At 36.1% G+C, this 25,279-nt stretch overlaps 1 protein-coding gene across 2 annotated transcripts in view; it reads left to right on the forward strand.

Moving 5' to 3' along the window:
* The window catches only part of LOC107042808 (3-phosphoinositide-dependent protein kinase 1), a 106,937-nt gene extending 81,680 nt beyond the window's left edge, over positions 1–25,257 (forward strand). Inside the window, exons 1-3 of one of the 2 annotated variants that reach the window (XM_015264006.1) lie at positions 17,881–18,229; positions 20,796–21,056; positions 21,738–25,257. In XM_015264006.1, the coding sequence (XP_015119492.1) occupies positions 20,865–21,056; positions 21,738–23,141 (1,596 nt within the window). In that variant the 5' untranslated portion in view covers positions 17,881–18,229; positions 20,796–20,864 and the 3' untranslated portion in view covers positions 23,142–25,257. Of the gene's footprint in view, positions 1–17,880; positions 18,230–20,795; positions 21,057–21,737 lie in introns of those variants that run through there. The other variant, XM_015264005.1, reaches the window with a different exon arrangement.
* The last annotated feature ends 22 nt before the right edge of the window (positions 25,258–25,279 follow it).

Here is a 25,279-nt window from a genome sequence, read left to right on the forward strand (position 1 = left end):
ATCAGAAACTGATCAAGTCCGATCCGAAATTCTGATCAGGCGTGTTACGCCTCTGCCTTAGGTTTTTCCACTAGGGCAGTTATTGAATAGAAATCATCATGGCTATCTAAAAACAGCCACGCAAAATCCCTTAAGCGGTAGCAGAATTCTGCTGATTTGCGAAATGTTTGAACAAATTTCCTGGCGAAAATTATCGATATTTTTACAAATCGAAGGACATTAATCCTCGGGAGGCGTTGATGAAAATTAATGTGCTTTGGGATCGAAAAATATTAATAACTTTAACCCTAGCCTGTCACTAAACGCGACCTTGCGACTTGGTCACTTTCGCAGGGATTCGCCACCGTGTTATTTAGACTTTAGCGTTGCCGAATTCACTCTACACTGCCCGGGCGCATTTAGCGTGTTTCCGGCAACGTCGCGTCATGGGCAATTTCATTTAACATGAGAATAAGAATCATCATTCCGGAATAATGTTTTCTTCAGGAATGTTGGGAAACGTGTTGTCCTAAAAACTACTATCATGTTTTAGACACTTCAATTGACAAAGTCAAATGTTTTTTCATTTTTCCGATTAGCTAGTCAATTGTAATTGAAGAAAAAGGGCGCGCGGCGGGCTTTCCCTAGTGATGCCGCGAGACACTTTACGAGACAAAACTTTGGAGAGATGATCTCGATGTCAGTGAACAGGAAAATCTTTGCTCTCGTCTCAGTCTCGAAATAGGCAGTATCGACTCCTTTCGTGATGACTCCGAATCCGAATTTATCTCATCTCGGTCTCAAGTTTCTCATGTTTTTTAATGCAAAATCTCGGTTTGTCTTGTCTCGTTTTTCTACAAATAAAAAATGCGAGAAACTGGAAACTGAGATGAGATAAATTGACTCGGATTCATCACAAGAGGATATTGAGTCGATACTGCGCATTTCAAAACTGAGACGAAACCATAAATTTCCGTGTTCACTGAGACTGAGACAATCCCTCCAAAGTATTGTCTCGCGATGTCTCATGAAATGTCTCGCGGCATCATTAAGTTTTCCCCATAGGGTGACCAATCTAGGGTTAAGCAGGAAATTGGTTTGAAAATTTCGCGGAAACGGTGACCTTCTTCTGCTACCCCCGAAATCCAAACTTTACGTCTAATTGATTCATCGAGAACAAAATAGTTCTCCCTTTTGCTCTATATTGATGCACAATTTTGACATTCCATGATATTTCAAACTTGTGCATCAATATAGTCCGACAAAACAGCATCTCGGACGCTGAAGGATAGAGAAAGATAGGTTTAAACAGTGTCTAAGAATATCAAGTAGGCGATCGTGCCGGCGGAATATGAGGCCGGTTAAGAGTGTAGCAGACAATGGAATGTGTCGCGTCGCGCATGCGCGGCTCTGGGGAATGCGGCCTCGTAACGGCACATCCGTTAACCACCAACGTTTGCACCACTGGAGGAGGGCCTCTTCAAGCGTTGGTCCTGAATGCACCTTGCTCGCATCCTATATGTCATATATATATATATATATGAAACACTCCTCTATTTTGATCCTCATAACATCAGACAGGAAAAATGTTACATTGAAATAAACAGGAAAGGGGGACTCATTAAATAAGGAGAAATAATAATTTCTCAATCAGCCTAAAGAAGTAAACAACAAAATTACATCTCATCAAAATGTTTCCTCTACACGTGCCGCACTCCATTTTCTCTCCAAGGACGCTTCCAATTTCGCTTGTCTTCACCTACGTACAATATTGTTCTTTTTCCTTTTATGTATTCTCTCTGCCATATGAGCCTCTTGCTCTTGTTATTTCCAACGACACGAGGCATTTTCATATTCTCTTTTTTTGTTTTCTCCTTTTTTCTTTACCCTGGACAAAGTTTAAAGCGCCACGTGCCAAGGTTGCCCGTTGATAAACGTCTGCGCGTTATTAACGTCAGAGCAATAAAATATTTATTTATATTGTAGAAGTTCATTGCTGTATGCATCAGCATTTATAGTAGGAAACTCCAATGTCATGAAAAAACAATCAGAAAAACTATTAAGATCGAAACTCAATATGGGAATTCTGTACTATCAGCCTGTTCACGTCGAAAAGGAGCAATCAAATTTTCCTACTCTTTTTATTTTATGTCTTTTGAGTTTATCTGGTCAAAGATTATGGAGATAAATAACCACGTGTAGTTCGACTTATCCAGCGTCGTTAAAAAATAAATAAGTTATACTTCTGTTACATTGTAACATAACCACTGAAAACGGTAACAATCATAGAAAACAATTATTTTTAGGAATATGTCGATGATTTCTAGAAATCTAGACTAAGAGAAAAATCGACATAATATCACAAAAATCATTTCTTGAGCGAAAAACATCGCATACATATTTGATCAATTTATGGTAGGTTTCAGACAAAAAATCGGTGCTCCGCGGGCTAAGGAGGAAGTTACTGAATGAATGGTGATGTCTTTTTTACGAAATAAGGTAATATTCCTTCAAAGACAAGAATAGTTTGATAGAAGGAAAAGAAGATATTGCTTCCCTTCAAACTCAAAGTGATTGAGCGTAAGCGACGGTTATATTTTTTTCATATCTGGAGGTTTTCCTCTGCATAAACTCTCTATTCATTCGATATGAAAGTCTCTGATTCATGATTCACTGAATTGAAGCTTTTAATATTTTTAGTTATTTTCTCATCTTCTGACGCGAAAAAAACGATTTCTTGTGGCAAGAAATTCTCACTTTATCATGACATGTTCATGTTCAAGTCACGAACACTTCACCGAAATCTGACATTGTCTGGAACATTATCGAGAATTCTTATCCCAAGAAATTTATCCTCCAGAGATGAGATATTTGGCGCAAGAAATTAGTAGATAATTTTGTGATATTATGATGATATTTCTCCCAGTGTATCATCAATTATTGGTGACACAAGACACTGACGAGAATAACCAGGATCATCAGTGATTTTGGTCAGTAAAGCTCGAAGACCAGCGATATTTCCGTACAAATCAATGACATGTCCCTGAAAATTAATGATGATGCCATTGGAAATTGAAGATTATGTCACTAAAAATGATCAATTTCTGAATTTAGTACGCGTTGAATTTTACCATTGCGAATTTCTAATAATTAGAAATGGAACACTTAAAACCAGTGGCATGTTCCTGCAAATTAAAATTTTTGTTTTCTCAGTGCTGCATAAGGAGCGATGTCCATGTGTTATATTGAACGTCAAATATTGAGTTGCATTAATTATTATTTACCTACAATAAGCGTTCGTCTCTCACTACTATTAATATGAGGTCGAATTATTATTGCTTCGCCATGATATTATCGTAGTGTTCGAATGAGAGTCGTCAAATAGTAGTGATCAAGCCAACAAAATTCAATAATCACTTAAATATGGAATTGTTTCACAGGGTTTTACTACACTGATAGAATGATTCATTTATTCCAAACAAGATTCGTTAACTATTAACGAATGGTAGAGTTGAATATGACCAAATAAATATTCGTTAATAGTTAACGAATGGTTCACTTGGAAGGTGAGAGTCGAGTCAGACAAGAATTCTCAAATATGAATTCGTTTACTATTAACGAATGAACATTTGGTGAGGCCAAATAGACCCTAGCCTTCAACGAAATCCATTTGTTAGCAATTACTAATCCTGTCTATCAGTGTAAATTTACGACGATTATATTGTTTTTTAAAGAGTACAAAAGTTCCACTCCATTTCATTAAGCATTTGTTATTCGATAAATATGTAGACTAGTCCGAGGGGCTACTCACTTCCGAAATTACAGCGCCACTCTGGCATGAAATCATTCCAAAATCACTCTGAAATCACCGAAATGACTGAAATCAAGTGATTTCAGCCCTCCGAAATCATTTTCGAAATCATCTCCGAAATCACGTGAATTCGTCCGAAATCTATGAAATCACCGAAATCGGTGGCGCACTGGCGTAGTACGAATCGTGCAAGTAATTCGTGATTTTGAAATTGACACGCCTGCCAACGATGATATAGTACATTACATGCCCGAGCCTTGGAAAACAAATCACCGTCCCCCACGTGCACGTAGGGGAGGGTGATATGTTTTCCATAACGAGGTGTGTATATTAATTTTCAGGTCCCGTGACACGAAAGTAAAATGCCGTACCCACTGCCATAGTAAAATGGACCGCTTTTCATCGTCATTAGCTCAAGATTGGCGGAGTAGGATCATACCAATTCGTTATTATTTGCCAGTTATTATTGCCAGTTTTGATTTTCATAATTTGACCCAATCCGTTTTGCCCCACCTCAATTATTTATTAATTTTATTTTTCTGAAATCACTGATTTCGAGTTAATAAAATCATATTTGAAATCATGAAATCGCCTCCCGTGACGCTCGAAATCACTGAAATCGACTTCATTTCGATACCATGGTGTCACTCAATTATGGAGTGAGTAGCCCCTCGGACTAGTCCGATTGCTGGTCGGGTTCGAACACTGGTCGGTTCATCTCATATAAATATTCTTTATGTAATGTTTAAAAATCATTTATGCTGAATAATCTGTCAAATCTCATCGCTGAATTAGAATAATTGATTGGTGAACTCTCTCAGTTTACACAATGGGGAATATTAAGGAACTAAATTCTTAAACGGAAATTGAAATGCCTATAATTAGACTTCCTTATAAAAATACTTCTTAAATTCGTGTGTATTATTGTTCCTTGTAATTTTGCCTAGTTTTGACTTCTCCCCTAAAATTGAAGTAACCTACAGAAATCTTATTCGTCAGGAAGGAAAAATATCCTAAGCAGTTGATTATCACTAACCCCTGATTTATCGACATAAAAAAAACTGAGTGTTTTTTACAGATCGAGTACCGGTTAATATGACACACTAAGTCATTGCTCCGTAGCATTTTTCCTTTTTTTTTATAATGTTCCATTTATGCGAATGGTTGAGAAACAGAATTGATCCTCATCTCAATAAAATATTTCGTATGATCCGATTAATTATCTCCAGACAGAAGTTGAAGACTCCACGTGTCAGTAAGTGATACCCTCCGGATACAGTTCACCGCAGGTGGGAGATTTCTGCTTAGCAGCATCATTACAGACTATGATGAAGATATTTTCATTCACCAATTATCTCAAAAATATTTTAATGAAAATTTCGACAGGTTTGACTGGTTTTTAATATGAGAGATTGAGAAACTGGGGCGTTTAGAATTGAATTAGAAATATTCTTCGTCATCCGATTTTTATTACTTTTCTCCCGAATAAGGAATATAAAATTCCCTTTTACATTTAGCAAATGTGAAGATTTACTGTTAAAAATTGTTGTCTGATTTTCCTGTGACAAGTTCTGGAAATCTTGTTATTGAACAATCAACAGAAAATAAATGAAAGCTGAAAATTTGAGTTTAATTATTCCGTAAGAATCTGGTGAAAATTTCAAACCCAGGTCATTTTGGTTTTAAATATTCATGTTTAATTTTGAATTTAAATGAGTTGTGAAATTTTCGTCTTGCGAACTGAAAAATTCTGAATTCCCCTGAATCTCATCTAAAACTTGATATTTCGTAATCATTTCTCCCCTAAATCGAATTCAATGTCACTCTTATGAAAATTACTAACAGATTGTCTATATGTCTATGAAACTTCCATTTATTTCTCACCGTGTTAAAGATAAAAGTAGTAAGTTTATCATCGTTTATCCATTGGCAGATCGTCTATTGGAAATATCGTGAAGAAGTACGATGGATATAGTAAAAGGCAATACATCGTTTGTTCGTTTATAGTAATAGATGGTACGACGACCGGATGCTGTGGAATGCGGGAGAAAAAGCTAAATAAAAGAATCGGCTGAATGCCGAAAGGAAGAAGTCGCGCGCGATAGGATGCGTCGACAGATGAGTTGCATGAGAAAGGAAGATAGTAAAACATTGACCGGAGATAGAGTGAAAGGGAGAGACAGCGGCGGGAGGGGATCGGAGTAAAATTGAGGAAGGGAGGTGGTCTAAGAGAAGAGTAGACGGGGAAGAACGAGGTGGATGGAACTATAAGGTACGTAGCAAGAGGAGAATACTGGAATGCACCTCTAGAGGCCATTTCAGTTCGATGTCCTCGGGGGTAAGCTGGAGAGAAGTATTAAACGTTCTCTTTTGCGTCATTGCGAGTTATTCGACATTTTTTTTAGGTTAATAGATAGATGCATAGGGCTTTCGGAAAAGCCATCCGTTAAGAAGACATCCTCTGTAAGGATTCAGATGACGACCTGATATCATATTTTAACTCTTAAGACTCTTCATTAACGTCACGTAAAACAACGAACCACCACACTGTAAATATTGTTAACTTACAGCTACTAACATAGTTCAGCCTTTAGGCTATTACACTTATCTAACTTAATGGGTATGAATGTGATAATCCAATAACATTCCGAGCTGAGAGACTATTTTGGGTGGTGATAAGTCACCCAAAACCCCCATTTCATATGTTACACTGTTAAAAAATTTTATCGAATTTAATTACCACAGAAAAATCCATGAGAACTGTAAATTTCAGTTCCATTTTTCCCGGAAAATGAATGGAAAACCGGAAAATTCCGGTGAATATATATTTTTGAATTTTCAGGACAGTGACACGGAAAGTAATTTAGGGGGAAAAATCATGAAATTTTAGATTTCACTGAAAATTCAATGTAATTTGACACAGAATATTCATATTAAATTGGAAATTCGAATAAATTAAGACAATCTCGTCTTTATGCTGCTTAAAATTCTGGAATATTACTGAGTTTTCAGTGAAACCTGAAATTTCATTTCACTTTTTTCGCCCTAAATCGCATTCAGTGTCCCTGTACTGAAATGAAATTTCATTTTGTTTCTACACTGTTAAAAATTTTCGTCTGAATTTTTCGTGCCAAATACCGGAAATTTTTATCGTGTTCAAATTCCACTGAAATTTCAGGAAATCTTGTCACTGGAAAATCAAATCAGTAGCGAAGTGGTAAAACGGTTTAAGTCGACTTATCTCCCAATTGAGTTTTTGAGGAATATTTCCGAATCTAAGGGAGATAGCGAAATTTGTGTAATCACATTTGTTGTAGCACATAATCGGCTCCACATAAAAGGTTATGACAAAAAATTTGCTATCTCCCTTAGATTCTGAGATATTGATTGAAAACTGGTCAATAGTCAAAATTGACTTATACCGTTTTACCACTTCGCTACTGAAATATTGCATTGATTTTCTGTTCAAATGATCTTGAAATGAAGAAAATACCTGATTTTTCAGTTCAATTATTCCATGAAAATTCATAAAAATCAGGAAATTTCAGGGAAAAATGGAAATTTATGTCATTTTGTTTCTGAATATTCATGTTCCACTGAAAATTCAATCAAATTGTGAAATTTCCATCTCACTCTCACTGAAAACTCATGAATTTCCGTGAATTCTGCTTGAAACTTGAAATTTCATGAGAATTTTGTCCCTAAATTCAATTTAATGTCACTCTCATGAGATTTACTATATCTTCCATGAAATTTCAAAAAATTTCCAACATTGTAACAGTGTAGAATCATTGATCTGTCAAATAAAAATAATTCGTCGATATGTACATACGTAAAAGGTTAAAAAGGCTCATCATGTTCAATTTATAGCTAAAATTTCCCTGGCTTGATGAGTTTATTTTCAGTTCAAGGACATCATTTGATGCGATGAACAGTAAGAGGTCTCATGTCCACGGCTCTGGATGATGCTCACTCATAACGTTATTTGAGAATGCTTCCTAGAATCATTATCATAAAATTTCATATGTGACTTTTTGATTTATGGACTATCCATAAATGTATAATGACATGATTTATGTGTACGGTAATTATGAAAGATCCTTATGTTTGAGAAATTGGTAAAGTTTACAGGCAATGAATATACCATGAAACTCGAAAACTTTTATTAATGAAATGATCAAGATTTTAATCCAGGATTATGCGGCGATACTGGACCGCGCGCAGCATCTGTCTCTCTTTCTCTCGAGTATATAACGACGTCGTCCAGCTATGCATCCCCGCATTCCACTCTCACGCTGCGCGCGGACCCTCAAACCGGCCCACACACATCTATCGAGCGTTACACTGGAAGAAGAGAGAAGTGAGGAACAGAATAAGGGGAGAAAAAAAGGAGCTCTCATGCTACTCTGGACATACCGCGTCACGTATAATAAGCTTGACTTCGGGTAACAGGGATGAGGAGTTGTAACATTTTTCGATACGTCTTGGGGGACATAGAATGAGGTGAATCATATTCGCGGATAATGATCTAGAGTTTAGAATTTGGGTCATAAATTCATTAGATGAATGGGTGACAGTTTTTGGGATACTTAAATGAGAACAAAAATTCATAGGACTTTCTTTGGATCTCATCTGAATTTTGAAATCTTATCGTGGCTCCTTTCATCATTAACCCTTCAGAACTCGCGCTCAGCCACCGACCTGCGTTACTCGCGTGGTGAGCGCTGCGCCGCCCGTGCTTTCAGTAACGCAGCGTTGTCACGTTCATAGGTACGCGCCGAGCGTGCGACGAGCGGGAAACAGCAACAGCGGAATTGAAAATTTTACATCCTTCGTTACTCGCGCTGGGCGGCACGGCGCCGCTTTTGCGTATGAGCCTCAACAATTTATCATTTTTTGTAGCCTTGATGGATTTTCAGCGGATAAGAACCTTGCTAATCCATTCTAAATGATTCAAGCTAGGCATTCTAATTTTTTCATTTTTTTGAAAGCTCAATTTGAAAGAGGCAAGCGAAAATTTGAACAAGGCGGCGCGGCGCTTATAGCCCGAGTTCTGAAGGGTTAACATCATTCAGGGAAAATTATGGAGATAATTACGAAATTTTATGGACGTTGGCGTCGCCATTAAAATGTCGAAGGCTTTGTATTTTCGATTTTTTTTCTTCTGTTTGTGCTGGGGATAAAATTTAGTTGCAACTTTTCCTGTTAGTTTTATCGGTATATGTATTGAAATTTCAACTTTTTCCTTCCTTGTTTTTATTAGTATTGCTTGAGGAAAAGTCGCAGAATGTTTTTATCATGTTGCGGCAAATAATGTCCTCGATCAGGAAACCATAAATCTGAACTTGTAATGTTGGAATTTCCCATTTTCTTGGGTCCATATTTTGAAAAATTCACTTTTTACGATTCCTTTCAATTTTATCTGGAATTTCAAATCGTTCCCTTTCTCCGTCCTCATTAGAGCATTCATAAATGGAAACATTGAGAGCATCTTTCCTGAACCAGCCACAATATAACTCTTAATGAAAGAAAACTCAAATAAAAGGTTGACAGTCGGTCATTCTCAATTCAACTTTCTTTTGAATCTACTTATCGATATTCCTTGCTCATTTTCCATGAATAACAATGTTCTCCACAAATTCAATTGTAGATAAAAGGGATATTTAGTTCTGTTAAGATTATCTGTTACGGTTGGAGAAAATAATGATTTATTAAATTGTCAAAAAAACTTTTTCTCTTTCATTATCGATATTATTGTTCACCACGTCACTACTGCTTCGTGCTTTTGCCTGCTATTTTTGTTTATTCATGTCATTACTGAGTCAGTCAGTCATGACACGTTGTCAAACCGCGATTCTAACCTCGCTTCGCTCGGTTAGATCGCGGTTTTCGGGCCCAACGACATAAAATATCGTATGTCACACGGTGATAAAAGCATTATCTGGCGAATGTGATTATAATCCTCACCTTTGGCTCGGATTATAAACCCACATTCACCAGATAATACTTTTATCGCCTTATGACATAAGATACTAATTTTCCATAAGATGTGATTGAGTTTAAATTCATATTTTTCCTCACTGTTGAAAATTTTCGTCTGAATTTTCCGTGCCAAATTCCGGAAATTTTTATCGTATTCAACTTCCATTGAAATTTCAGGAAATCTTGTCATTGAAAAATGAAATATTCCATTTTTTTCTGTTCGAATTATCTGAAAATCAATAAAATAATTGATTTTTCAATTCAATTATTCTGTGGAAATTCATAAAAATCAGGAAAATTCAGGGAAAAATGGAAATTGCATGTCATTTTGTTTTTGAATATTCATGGTCTATTGAAAATGTATTCCAGTTGTAAAATTTCCATCTCACTCCTTCATGAATTTCCTTGACTTCGACACTGTTCGAAAAAAAATTACATTTCAACGACAGTTGACTACTAATTTTCAGGACAGTGACACTGAATGCGATTTAGGGGGGAAAAAACATAAAATTCCAGGTTTCACGGAAAATTCAGTAAAATTCCAGAATTTTAAGTAGCATAAAGACGAGAATTCCTTGATTTATTTGAATTTCCAATCTAATATGAATATTTAGTGCCAAATTACCTTGAATTTTCAGTGAAATCGGAAATTTCGTGATTTTTTCCTCCTAAATTGCGTTAAAGCGTTATTGCACTAAAAATTCAAGAATATATTTACCGAAATTTTCTGGTTTTCTATTTATTTTCAGAGGAAAATGGAACCGAAATTTACAGTTCTTTTTTATTTTTCCACGAAATTCTGAATTTTTAATGCCGAAATTCATTGAAATTTCAGTGGTACTTAAATTCGATCAAAATTTCCAAAAAGTGTACAGGAAATTTCAGACAAAAATTTTTAACAGTGCATCTAGAACTTGAAATTTCATAACCATTTTTCTAAATCCGATTCAATGTCACTCTCATGAGAATTACTATCTTATCTTCCATAAAATTTTAAATAATTTCCAACAGTGCACTGTAAATTCATATGCTACATTTCCTTTTTACCCCCAACGACAACCCAGAGAAGAAGTATATGCATTTCTTCATTCATCCATCAAGAGATTACGTGAAATTTTTCACCAGGTACGAATTTCCTCGAATAAATACCTCGGCGATAATGAAACGTGTCTCCCAGTAATAAACAATCAAGTGAGCGTAGGTGACGTATCGACCCACGCATTTAGCACACATATTCGATTATCGGTATCACCTACTCTCGGTGTTATCGAAACTCGACCGAACGGCGAAATAAACCGGTGCCGAATATGTATTATTCGTAGACTCGTTTTTTTATCGCGTCACTATGACGCTTCCTGACGTAAGTTTACGTTTCTATAATAGCTTTATGATATGCAATTTAATTACTTTTTTTTGCGTGGGCAAAGTGTTATTTCCAATGCAGAAAGTGGATAACCACTCGTTTCTTCTAATAAGCAATTGAATTAACGTGCAAACTGAGTCAGCAGAAAAGCTGTATGTAAAAAAGTTGAGCATGCCTTACATTCAGTTCAGTTGTGCTATTCTAATAAAAAGGATAAAATATCCAGTGGAACGTTTCAATCAGTTTATTTGCAATTTGTGAAATCAACAACAAATATGCTCATGGTGAGATTCAATGTTTTTGATGATCGTTATAAATTCATTAATTTTATTTCAATATGGAATTCCCCCTAATTGGGAGACGATCTGAAAAATTCATCGCTTGATCACTAAAAAGTCTAGCAAATTTTTTTGTAGCCGAGGAAATTTCCGACAAGATATGCATCAATCGATTAATAGCGTATCATCAATCATTGTTGCAATAATTAAAAAGCTGAGCAGACATTTATCTCAAATCTAAGTGGAAAAGGATCGTACGCACAGACGGAATAGGTGTCTCTAAAAAGTTACATGAAAAAGTAAAGTTTTCATGAAATAAAGATACACTGTTACAAATTTTCGTTTTTAAGAATTTTAAGAATTTTCCGTGTCAAATTCCAGAAATTTTTGTGTGTTCAAGTTCCACTGAAATTTCAGGAAATCTTGTCATTGAAAAATCAAATATTCCATTGATTTTTTGTTCGACTGATCGGCAAATTGATAAAATACTTGATTTTTCAGTTCAATTATTTTGTGAAAATTTAAAAAAATCCGGAAAATTTAGGGAAAAATTGAAAATTCACGTCATTTTATTTCTGAATATTCATGTTCCACTGAAAACTCATGAATTTACACGAATTTCACTTAAAACCTGAAATTTCATAAGCATTTTTTCCCTAAATCCGATTCAATCATAGCAAAAACGAATGTCAGAATTTCACACACCTTTTGTAGACATTTTTCAGACACTAAAACATGTCAGAATAAAATGAAAATTTGTTTGAAATTCAGACAAATTTTCATTCTATTCAGACATTTTTTAATGTCTAAAAAATATGCACAGCAGGTCTTCGTTTTTGCTGTGATGTCACTTGCATGAGATTCACTATAATATCTTCCATGAAATTTCAGAAAATTTCTAACAATGCTGATGTTTATGACTATACATAAGATTTTTCACATGAAAGAAGCAAATTAATAATTTGAATCCTGAAATCAGTGGAGTCAACCTCAAATTTTTTTACGTCATCGCAAAACCAGGAAAATTGCTGCTGAAAAGCTTAATATGAAGACGGTCCATACAGAAGAATTGATGAACTAAAAAGAAGTTGTTAAATTGAGTTTGAGCCAAAAAGCAGACGAATAATTATCAGCCGGCATTCAATGATTGGCGCCAAAGAGTTTATGATCTCAACTACAGGGCTAATAAAAAGAAAGAAACTGGATCATACAGCTTCTTAATCAAACAAATCATTCAAGTATGTACAGCAACTGCAGGAAGGTCTCATCACCCCATTGATAACGATAAACATGTATCGCGTATTTTTAATGCTCGTCGAAGAGTCGCCGTCTCATTCCCTCCTCTGAGTACAGAAAGTGAAAAAAAGAAAACAAACAGTAACATTCGAGGGAAAAGTACATTTCCCGTTCTATATACAAACAGTCGATACAGCGATGATCCAAACATTCCATTGATAAACAACCGAGAAGTGTGTCTCCGAGAAAAAAAAGTCTGAGGAATTTGTATTGTCCACAGTTCAAATTCCCTCTGCACTTTTTACGCTGAAAATGAAACATTCATTTACGTATTGAAAAATTTCTTAGTCCGCAATATTTGGTATTAAATATAGAAAGACTATCATCATTTCACATTCCGTTCTGGTTTGTTCTATCGTTCAGAGACACTAAATTCGTGATGAGTCGACACTATCAGGTGCATCATTGAATTAAAAAAAGGCTATCACGAGTGTGCGCTTTGAACGGTCGAGGCCAAAATTTTCCTTGGCGCATGCCAAATTGTAAATATAGCTACATCGACAACTTTATCTTTACATATCAGATTTGAATACTGGACTCACTGACAGATAAATCGTTCCATTCACAATTCATTGTATTCTGAGCAATATTTTTCAGTGTAAATCATTCAATTTAACTCGCAATAAAATCACAATGTTGATGATTGTGTCATCTTAAATTGTTTCCGCTGATTCAGGAGGAAAAAGCATTTTCAGCTAATATTTCCCAGGCTTTCTCAACAGCTACCAAAACAAAATATCTAACAATGTCAATTATTTTACTCAACCAATGGCATTACCCAATGGCGAAGGGGACGAGAAAAACAAACATATTTGTCTGATGTCTGAACAATTTCTGTGCCGACGTAAACAATTTTTTTAACGTCATGACAACGTAACAATGTGGATGGCAGTGGATCTTTTACGGTTTGTACATCATCAGCTACACTGTGCCGTCATTGTACGTCCGGTAGCTATTTGAATCGCGGGAAGGAAGTCCCTAAGAGTGAACTAATTGCTAATCGACTCGACATCCGTGCTCAAGCTCGCACTAACCCATTCCCATAATCATCACACTAACTTCAAATACAGACATGTCGTTTTAGATACAATGACGAAAAATTCTTGCTTCATTTTTTTTATTATTCTTCTCTTCATACATTAAGGGGAGACTAATATGAGTTTTAAAAGTCGTGGGATATTGGAGTGAGATTTCTCATGCATTGAAGATCGGTTATAATAAATACATGTCTAAAAACGAATAGTTAGCGCCAAAAAATTAATTGTTAATTCTTCGTTTGCTCCGCAGACGCTTAAAATATTTAAAAAAAGTCCAGGGCCTCCAATTTTTGAGCTACAGAGATTTTTTTCAAAATTTTTGAAAAAATGTGCACAATAACAATTACGAACTAGTTTCTTGAAATGCGACTCCTACGCGACTAATTTCGTTTCATTTAAAATAAAAATTTGCGCCATTCATGTAAAATAAGCAGAAAAATTATCCTTAACCCTAGATTGGTCACCCTGTCAGGGAAACCCCGCGACGTGACGTTGCCGGAAACTCACTAAACAGCCCCAGGCAGTGTAGAGTAAATTCGGCAACGCTAAAGCTAAAATAATACGGTGGGGAATCCCCGCGGAGGTGACCAAATTCGCAAGGGTCGCATTTGGTGACCAGACTAGGGTTAAAATATTTAAAATATATTCTCGATTTTTTCAGAAATATTTTTTGGTCTATTTTACATGAATGGTCCAATTTTTTATTAAGATAATAACGAAATTAGCTGTGTAGGACCTGCATTCCAAAAAACTGATTCGTAATTATTAGTGCACATATTGTTCCAAAAATTTGGATAAAAAAAACCTCTGTAGCTCAAAAATTTGAGGCCCTGGAGTCTTTTTAACAATTTTAGCGTTGGCGGCGTAAACCAATAATAAAAAATTAGTTTTCTGCATTAATTATTCGTTTTTAGACACACATAATTGATGTTCAATGTATGAGAAATCTCATTCCAATAGCCCGCGACTTGTAAAACTCACAGTAGTCTCCCTTCAAAGCGAGATACGCACTTTTACTCTCCCTGATGGTAAGATTGTGATCATTCGTCAACAGTTTATATTTATTTACTGAAAGGCTTTGTGGACTTTGTCGCGCATCATTCCACGAAACCATCGCCTGCACCACGCAAATCGTCTCGGTGACTTGGGGGAAAAAAGGAGGAGGATGTACATAGATATGTATATGTCATACATGCGTGGAACAACATTTGTAAACAAGATAGGGGGAAATGATCGGAAATGGAGTAATAAAGCTATCATTTCGAGAACCAATTATTTTGATCCTACAAAGTTCACGAGTAACTGGGAAAATCCATTTTCACAGCTAACAAGAGTGGTTTTAGATTTTGTTATCATAGTGAGACGGAGATTAATTATTGATGTAGATAGAGAAATTAACTACTCACAATTAGGGGAGGGTGGGGCAAAACGGCCCCCCTTCAATTGTCAATAACTTGTGAATGACATTGTGAAAATTCCCAGTTTCAACTTCATTTTGAAGATAATTTTTCATTCTTCAAAACGAGCTCTAACTCATCCCAATCGGATTATTGAATCGGAAAATATTGACGATTGAAGGGGGACCGTTTTGCCCTATCCTCCCCTATAATGTAGGTTTTTTTCTAACAACTCTTGATAAACTTATGTCGCTCATCAAGAATTGAATATGTTGGAGACTATCATTTCAATAGCACGGGAGCTGAACGACTTATCGCACTCACCAATGATTTTTATAAAAATATGGAATAAGAGCGATAATTCTATAATTGATTGTGAGAAGTTGGGCATATTTTTAATTTCATGAATGGATGTTATCAGCGTGAATATTTCAACGTAAAGAATATTTACGTTGTTGCGTTACTTTTTGAAATTTCTTTAGTTGAAAAAATCCAAGTTTTGGTCCCTTCACATGGTTTTTGAATTTTCAACATTTTCACAAGTAATTACACTAAGAGAAATCCATTACATTATACAGCGATCCACATCTTCGTGACGTCATAGGAAATGATTGAATGGGATTTGGATGATTTAGTGAGGGGAACCGGGATTATTCCCAACATGAATAACCACAGAAATTTGTACTGAAAAAAATAGAACGACATAATATCACCAAAATCATTTCTTGAGCGAAAAACATTGCATACATATCTGATCAATTTATGATAGGTTTCAGACAGGAAATCGGTGCTCTTCGGGCTAAGGAGGAAGTTACTGAGTGAAAAGATGATATCTTTTTTTGAAATAAGATAATATTCCTTCAAAGACAAGAATAGTTTGACAGAAGGAAAAGAAGATAAGAGTTCTCTTCGAACTCAAAGCGAAGCGACGGTTATATTTTTTTAATATCTGGAGGTTTTCCTCTGTATAAACTCTCTATTCATTCAAAATGAAAGTCTTTGATTCATGATTCACTAAATCGAAGCTTTTAATGTTTTTCGTCATTTTCTCATCTTCTGACACGAAAAAATCGATTTCTTGTGGCAAGAAATTCTCACGTTATCGTGAAATGTTCCTGTTCAAGTCATGAACACTTCACCGAAATCTGACATTGTCTGACACATTACCCGGAATTCTTATCCCAAGAAATTTATCCTCAAGAGATGAGATGTTTAGTGCAAGAAATTAGTTTTTATCTCTCTCGCAGTGTAGCTAACGGGCAATTTTTCCGTTGAGAAATAGTCCACTCGGAAGGAAAAACGTAAAACGATAACCTTCATCCTTTCAGCTTACATAATTTATTATTAACGCATTCATAGACGCGCCAGCCAGAATATTTAAATATTTATTTGAATTTTCCTTATCCACAACGGTGAGATAATAATACCTAAAAATAACGTACATTTTCCGGAATTCCATTCACAGACAAATAGTGAGAATAAAAAGTAAACTCAATAGAATCTCAAATATTTGTATTTGCGATTTCCACCTAAAACATACGAAATCAATGAAAAAAGAAAAAATGAAGCATATCCAAGAACCGACCGGATGCAACGCCAGAATGGCAATGCAATGCAAGCCTCTCCACTGAAGTCCGTTACTTGTATCGGGTATTTCTCAGAACGCGCCTATAAACAAACAAACACACCTAACCGTGAAGAGGCTAAAGTCTGACGCACATATGTGTGTATGAACACAAGAGTGTTGGTGCCTGTGAGTGGAGTACGGGGATCCCAGGCCATTTACAGCGTATTCCCACCGCAGTGGACTCTGTGTATGTTGCCATAAGGTAGTGTGGTGGGAGACTTCTGGCGCCGTCGCTGGAATTTCCTTTCCCGCTTCCTTCCCGCGCCTTTTCTCGCTCTCGCTCAAGTCAAGTCAAATAATGTTTATTAACATAAATACGAATATTTACAAACAATAACAAATGTTTACAGTTTTTATATACGGGACTTTATGAAGTATAGCTAGCGACAGCCCAGGGGCTTTAACATATATTTTACATGATGATTATGAGAGGGGGTAACAAATTGAAGGTTGCGGGTGAAGAGGACATTCGGGATAGGGAAAATAATTTTTAGAAAAAAACCCTATTTCAGAAAAAAACCCTATTTCGCTCTCGCTCTTTCTCTCTCTCTTTACTCCACTCGGTGTTGCATCTGCGTGCGCATTCACTCTTACAACCCCCCACCACAAGATTCATCCCTACCACAGACCATCTCAGAATGTTTTCGATTGTAAAAATATATTTAAAAGTTGAAGTATTTAAATTTTCTGATGTAAAAACAAATTCAGGCAAGAGCAAATATAAGAAGAAATAATAAGGAATAATAATAATCCACTCGTCAAAAATTAAGTTCAAATATGAGAGTTGATTAATGCCGAAGTCATGAGAAACGAAATTTCCAATGAATCAGAATCTCCACAAAAATAGGAAAATTGTAATTTGAAACATTGTAAAAGCGCGTGTCTGTGCGTGGGCAAATTCCCGCGGTGAGAGTGGATGGGATATAGAATTCCAGGCGGCACAAACCTAGCAGGTGAGGGGAGCAGCAACAATACACGAGCAAAGGGAAACAGCGCTAAGTGGGGGGGCTCTCGAGAGCCAAGAGAGATAGAGAATGGTCCTCCGAGTGGGGGGTGCGTCAGCAAAGCGCGGGTAAGCAGGAATCTCTTGGAGTTCTTGGACGCCGCCCGTGTAAACTCAGTAAGCGAACGGCTCTCAAACGCCACGGATGTACTTTTAATTTCGTTCTTTGCGTTTTATACAAATCATTCCGTCCAATATCAAACAAGTTATTGGACTATTATTGCGGTTGCTAAAATTCGGCGAATTATCGTTGAAATTTTGAGAGTTACAAGTTGAACAATAAATATCAATAATCTGAGTAAACGAAAACATTCACAAACAATTAGCGGGAGTTTCGAATATTTTGGATTTTGGTTTCTTCATCAAAAGTGGCTTTAAACATACAAACTGGATTCCAACAAGCAGTACGTGTCGCGATTACATCGCGGCTATCGCAGGCTTAAAAAATTATTCAAGGTAAGAGCAAAAATAAACAAACAAATCCTATAAAAAAAAACAAATTTTCATTTTCCAATTCTCTTGGATATCATCCATATCACATGAAGACAAAATTCGAAGGCTGTCACATACATTCAATTTTATTTGCATAAATAATTAAACGGCTGAGATCCAGTAGCGGAGTAAAATATTTTGAATAATTTTCAAACGGCCGTTGCCAAGTTGGCTCGGCTCATGTAAACGTGCGTAATCCCAAGTCTCGGGACCTGAAAGTTGTTTACTATGGCCCCTCGGAGCCCGTTCTTGTTGGCAATGAGAAAGTTGTTACATAGTAGCAAAATACTACAGAATATTGAAGACAACAATACCATTAACCCATTGGCATACTTTTCATAGTTCTCATTTTCTATTATTTTCCTAGTTTAAATAACTCCAGAGGAATTGGCAAATAGTATACAATATTGGTAATCAATACTTGTGGTCTATCTCATAAAATCCTAAATCTCTGGGACAGTAAGAAATCTAGATCCAGAGATTTCAGGTGAATAAATTGAAAAAATCAATACACGCATGTGTAACCTTCGTATGTTTGTATCACTCTCTTTCTCTTCCTCGTTCGTCTCGGTGGCAAACTCATTGGATCGATGAAACAACGCCCGGAAATTTAAGTTTACCCAAACAAAAGTCACCGTACATACCGACAGACGCTTGTTTATCGGCCGATATCCGCTATATCCCGAGTTTAACACCTTGAAAATGAATCCAAATGCTCCATTGAACTCTCATAGGAATACGCTCCAAAATATTTCTCTTATCTATAAAGTTCATAATAATAATAATAATAATAATGAAAATAAAAGGCAACAATAAGTGAAAGAATGAGAATTCGAAAGTGCTCCCCACACGCGTTCGAATTTAGCTCATCGCGACAGGCGGGAGGTTTAAAGTAGAGAGGGACCCCCTTCAATGCATGTTTCATCGTCTGCGAATGCAAAACATCTCATTCACCGGGTAAAAGTACACCTCTCTGATCGTAAGCCAACAGTGCGCGCGCACATTATGTTTGACCAATACTGTTGTAATAATAATGCCCATAAGGTATAAATAACAAGTAAAGCCCCGTTGGCTTTGGAATGTAGCTGAGAGAGAAAAAAAAAACATTGTAACGAAGGAAATGGAAAGAGCAACTTGCGAGGGGGATCAGTGGGGGAAAGTAAAAAGAGATACATGAGAGATTCTAAAATTAGAATGGCCGTTTGGAATGTTGGCTTGTTTTATGTACACGGGAATAGGGCAATGCATTATAGATGTTAACGTACAAAACGAATATTCATCGAGTTTTATGATTCAATGAAAATGTTAAAGTTGCTGGATACATTTTATGCGAAAAACCTGATGGAGGAGAAAAAAAAATTGTTCAAATATGCCAACTTTTCCACTCGTATTTTTTCCATTTCATCGATAACTCCGAGAGTAGTGGGTTTAGATTGAAATGTAAGAAAGATTTTCTTGTACTTTACAAAAATCTCCGGCACATAACGTCTCTTGACATTTCAGATATTTGAGGAATAGTATGGTTACACCAGTTTATGTACTATTGTTTCTACGACCTCTTCTATTCGTTCATTTACCTGGAAAATAATGTGAGTGATAACAAGAGCAAATAACTACATTGATGTAGTAAAAGAAACGAGTCTTGAGTTAAATGCTTGGTTCTGGGGTCATTGTCCTGGAACGCATGGCTAACTGTGGCCATTGGCTGACTGGTGGCCTTCACTGTGACTGGAATGGAGTAATACACGAAAATAATAATTTCGTGTTTGAAATACCTAAAATCCAAATAAACAGCGCCGTCATTATACGTCACAACAATCCCTTCTGTTAATGGTCATTTGTATTCGGAATGTTTGTTGTTTCTATACATGTAGTCTAGATAATCGGGAAAAATAATCAATGCTGAAGATGATTGAACATGAAAACAAACATTCCCACTATCTCGATGGGTAATTCATTCAGTTTGAGGCCTCCTCGAGGCCAAACTGCTGTTGCTAGGCCAATAACGCGTAAACAAGAAATCCACGAGGCTGTAACACCAATTCCTTCTCTATCCTTATAGAATTTCTCTTCCTCACTAAATTTCTCATATACACATACATGTACGTTTATAACTGTTGGAATATGCCGATGGTGTTTCGATCCGTATATAACCGGAAGTAAGAAAGATCACGCTTGCTCCCCGTGATCGTTGAGTTGAAGTTCACATGAACGATAACCTTCATAAAAATGCAATCGAAACTGTGAATAAATTCCGTCAAACATTCCTCAAATAAACACTTCGATTACTGCATAATTTAGTGATAATGGTATTTATAAATTTTTATTTTTTTTGCGTTATTTTTCCTTCTCCCGGGGAGTGATAATGAAGATCATGTAATCTCCAATTCATTCACTTGATTAGACCTCTCTGGCAACTGGACAAATATTTGTTGGAGGTTTTTTTCCAATTGAATGATTTAGATTAGATATTTTAATTGCTGAATTCAGGGGAATAACAACCAACGAATTTTTGATAATTGTTTTGCAGCGTGTGGCGAACCAGGCGCTTACCGTTTCGCCACAGCCGGCAGTGACGGTGGAGGAGCCGGTGTCAAAAATGTCTCCACCCACTAATGACATGACCAACGGTGTTGTGGCTAATCAAAATACCATGACGCCACGTTTACCAGCAGCACCAAATACGGAGATTACCACTGCTACTACCACGACAACGGTATTACCAACGCATAAACGCACGCCTAAGGACTTCATCTTTGGGAAGGTCATTGGCGAGGGCAGTTTCTCTACCGTAAGTGTCTTCCTGTCATTATTATTCGAAGATTATCCCTAGGGAGACATCTCGATATCAGAGATAAATCATGTTAAGGATGTTTATCCAAAATCGCTTGAAAAAAAGTATTAAAAAAAAATTTTTTTTTTCGTCTGAAAGATGAAGCTGTTCCCTTTATCTTGATAAAAATTGCAATCCACCAACCCACGTTTATTATTTATAAATCGAGTGGACAAAATGCATCAAACGCATGTGCTAACATGGGCTTATATGGGATAGAATCTTTCAAATATTTACTCTTTTTGCGCGGTAGTACCCCAAATTTTTTTCTGGCCATTCGATTCAGCATAGTTTTGCACATTACCATCTATTTTTATTTCTGTTTTTAAAGTCTTATAGTATGTGAATTATAAATTGCAACATAAATCCCATAAGAGCCCGTGTATAAGGAAAAATTAGTCTATTTATTTCTGGCGAGATTATTGCGATTCATTTTTTTTAACATCAAAGACGTTAGTTTCATATGTTCCGCTATCAGCCACAAAAATTATAGAATTTTGCTGGAATATGAAAAAATGAGATTTGCTGAAAATGGCTAAACATCTTTAAATTATGTTAAGTTTCGTTATATTCAACTGATGGTGTTAACCATTTTAAAGAAACAAAACTCAACTATCAATGTTTTATTCTCCTCCACAGGTTTACCTCGCAAAAGACATTCACACGAGTCGTGAATACGCAATAAAAGTATGCGACAAGCGATACATTATCAAAGAGAAGAAGACGGAATACGTCAAACGAGAGAAAGAGGTGTTAAACATGTTGGCAGGTGCAAAACACTCGTTCGTACGTTTATTCTGCACCTTTCAAGACGTAGACCGCCTTTACTTCGTTCTCTCCTACGCCAAGAATGGTGAACTACTGCCTTACATCAACAAAGTCGGTTCCTTCGACATCGAGTGTACAAAATTCTACTCAGCCGAGATCCTTCGTGGTCTCGAGTACCTTCACGGTCTTGGTATAATTCATCGTGACCTAAAACCCGAGAACATTCTCCTTGACGAGAAGATGCACGTACTCATCACTGACTTTGGCAGTGCCAAAATACTCAAGGAGGATCCAGAGTTGGAAAGACCAAGTGACAACTATGAGAATCGAATACAATTAGCTAGACGTGAAAGACGCAATTCCTTCGTTGGTACAGCGCAGTACGTTTCCCCAGAACTGTTGACCGATAAAACAGCATCAAGAGCTTCAGATCTTTGGGCTCTTGGTTGCATAATATACCAAATGGTGGCGGGATTACCTCCATTTAGATCTAGGAGTGAATACCTCATCTTCCAGAAAATCTTGAAGCTTGAGTATGAGATTCCTGATGGATTTTGTGATCTTGCCAAGTCGCTTGTGAGTCAGCTACTTGTGGTTGAAGCATCTGGACGACTTGGGGCAACTGATGAACATGGCAACGGCTATCCAAGCATCAGAGCCCATCCATTCTTCGAAGGAGTTGACTTTGAGACTCTTCACGAGCAGACACCACCTCCAATCTACCCTTATCTACCTGGTACCTCTGAGCACGAGGAGTTGAGATCACATTATCGAGTTCCTGATCATCTGGAACCTGGTTTGGATGATAAACAACTGACGAGGCTTCTTGGTCTGGGAATTGGGGAGGACACTACTGATAAACCAACACCTGCAATCGAGAAACCACGACGAAAGAGCGGTTGCATCTCTGATCTCTCCCCTGAAGAAATCAAGGAGCAACTCGAAAAGCAAAAGACCTCCAATCCCTGGAATCCTTTCGTTGATGATCATCTCATTCTGAAACAGGGATTTGTTAATAAACGAAAGGGATTATTCGCCAGGAGAAGAATGCTCCTTCTCACCACTGGACCTCATCTCTATTACGTTGATCCTGTTAATATGGTACTCAAGGGAGAAATCCCATGGAGTCCGGAGTTGAGGGTCGAGCCCAAGAATTTCAAAATCTTCTTCGTTCATACTCCTAATAGAACTTATTATCTGGAAGAACCGGAGGGATTTGCGTTGGAGTGGTGCAGGACTATTGAAGACATGAGAATTCACTGTTATGGGCTATAGGAATGGTAATTCAAGGGGTATGGGAAATGATGAGGAGGGTAATTAAGGAATTTCAAAGGCATGGAACTCTCCTGTTTTTTCCTTTTTTAAATTAGCCAATTGAGGATGATTATTCATTATTCGTCATTATTTCGGGAATTTTCAATTTAGTCAGAGAAATTAGTAAATTGTCCAGGTGTCTTTTTTTAAAATTAAATACTGTGCAGTGGTGAGCAAATTATTTATTCAATGTTTGATGGTGGTTCGTATTCTGGTATTCCTTTTTAACAAAAGATGTACATTTTTTTCGTTCTCGGTCGAATTTTCGTAGATCAATTTGTTAACTGACTGCGCTTTATTTAATTAGGATATAATCGATGATAAATGAAATTTAAGAGAATCTTAGGAAGAAAAAAACAACAATGTGTAAACATTGAGTTGAATCGGATTAACTGATTGATTGTAATTAGCTGAATTCATAATTGCAGTTACTTAAATAGTTTCTGAATTTTCTCGTCATTTCCTGAATAGTCAATTAATCAAGTAATTAATTGATTCAATCAAATAATTCATTTGATATAAAAAATACAAAAATAGGAAAAAATTGTTTTCTGTTCAGTGTCCTGTTAAGTTAATCTACGGAAAGAAACGAATGTTTTTTTTCGATCTATTTATTATTTTCGTGAGTAAAATTCGATTAATTCATCTATCAATGCAAGTAGTATTATTTTACGATTCAAGAGTTACATTAAATTAGAATAAGGGAAAATTGATTGCTGTGGTTAGCACACAACCGAAAGAGGGATATTCAATTTTTGACGAAAGCTAATTCATGATTTTTGTATATAAAAATGTTGTGTTCAAACATTCACAGACGCCCAATCCACGATAATCATCGGGTCTATTTGTTTAAATGTGTATAATAGTATAAATTTTATACCTAAAATTATAAATATACATATTAGACCATTTTTAGCCTTTAATATGTATATTTATACAGATAAACATGTATTTATTGCTGTGAATAGTTATGTGTGTGTGTGTGTGTGTGTGTGTGTGTGTGTGTGTGTGTGTGTGTGTGTGAGTGGAAATTTATCTGAATGTATTTAAACGAAGAGATTCGATTGGACAATTTAAACTATAATTTAAATATCTCATTTCAACGGTTGGAAAGACTTGAACAGGTTATATATAAGGTTTACGAGGGAAAAGAAATCTTGTAAAGTGCATGAGATATTTTTTTTATCAAGCATGAGATAATTCTTCCATATTTTTTTTTACAAATTATCAATTTCTTCTTTATGCTCGAAATAATTGTGAGATTCTTTTGAGTCGAATAATTGTTCTCATTGCCTAGTAGCACATCCAAAATGACCGCTTTTGGTAGGCTACGCAGGGCAGGGGCGGGCTAGCTGGCGAATTATTATCTTAGGCACTTTACAAATTTTTAAAATCTTATTTATTTATTTATACCTACATATTTATGAAACTATTTATTTCCGTCACTAATTTTTAATGATATTTTTAGCTGAGATGAGATATTTACAATGCAGTAATTATCGTGGATTCAGTGTAGAAATTGTGTCTCGTGGAAATTGTGGTATTTTTCTACGTTTTATGAAGAAAATTTTGTGCGATTTTCAGAATGTGAGACACAATTTTTAACATGATGGGGATTTATTTGAGTTTCTAGCCAATTCGAACGAATTTAGAAATTGTACCATTGGCCAAAATGAAGATATAATTGTGAGATAATTAATTCAAGTGTGTGTGTGTGTAATTTAATACAGTTGATTGATTTTTGTGCATTAGTTTGGGCGAAATAGTTTTTCGTCGATATGAGCATGCTTCGGCAACTGTAATTGCAGTATTATTATTATACATACGTAAGGTTCATCTTTTATTTGTTAATTCATAGGGGCTATCGGAGGATTTTTTCCGACATTTTTTCGGTGTATATACGACATTTGTAACATCACATAGAAATGAAAGGAGGGGGAGCAATCCCGGAATTACACACAGGCATGAATTTGATGATTATACATAATTGTAAAAAGAGATTCTGTAAATAGTATGTAAAAACCATATTCATGTTGAAGAAAAATTTATTTATAGTAAATTTTCTGGAATACCACAATGCAATGTTTTGCTTTATTAAT

This window comes from Diachasma alloeum, unplaced genomic scaffold (genome assembly GCF_001412515.2).
Source record: "Diachasma alloeum isolate Michigan unplaced genomic scaffold, Dall2.0 Dall_scaffold_00521, whole genome shotgun sequence".
In the NCBI taxonomy this organism is placed as follows: Eukaryota; Metazoa; Arthropoda; class Insecta; order Hymenoptera; family Braconidae; genus Diachasma; species Diachasma alloeum.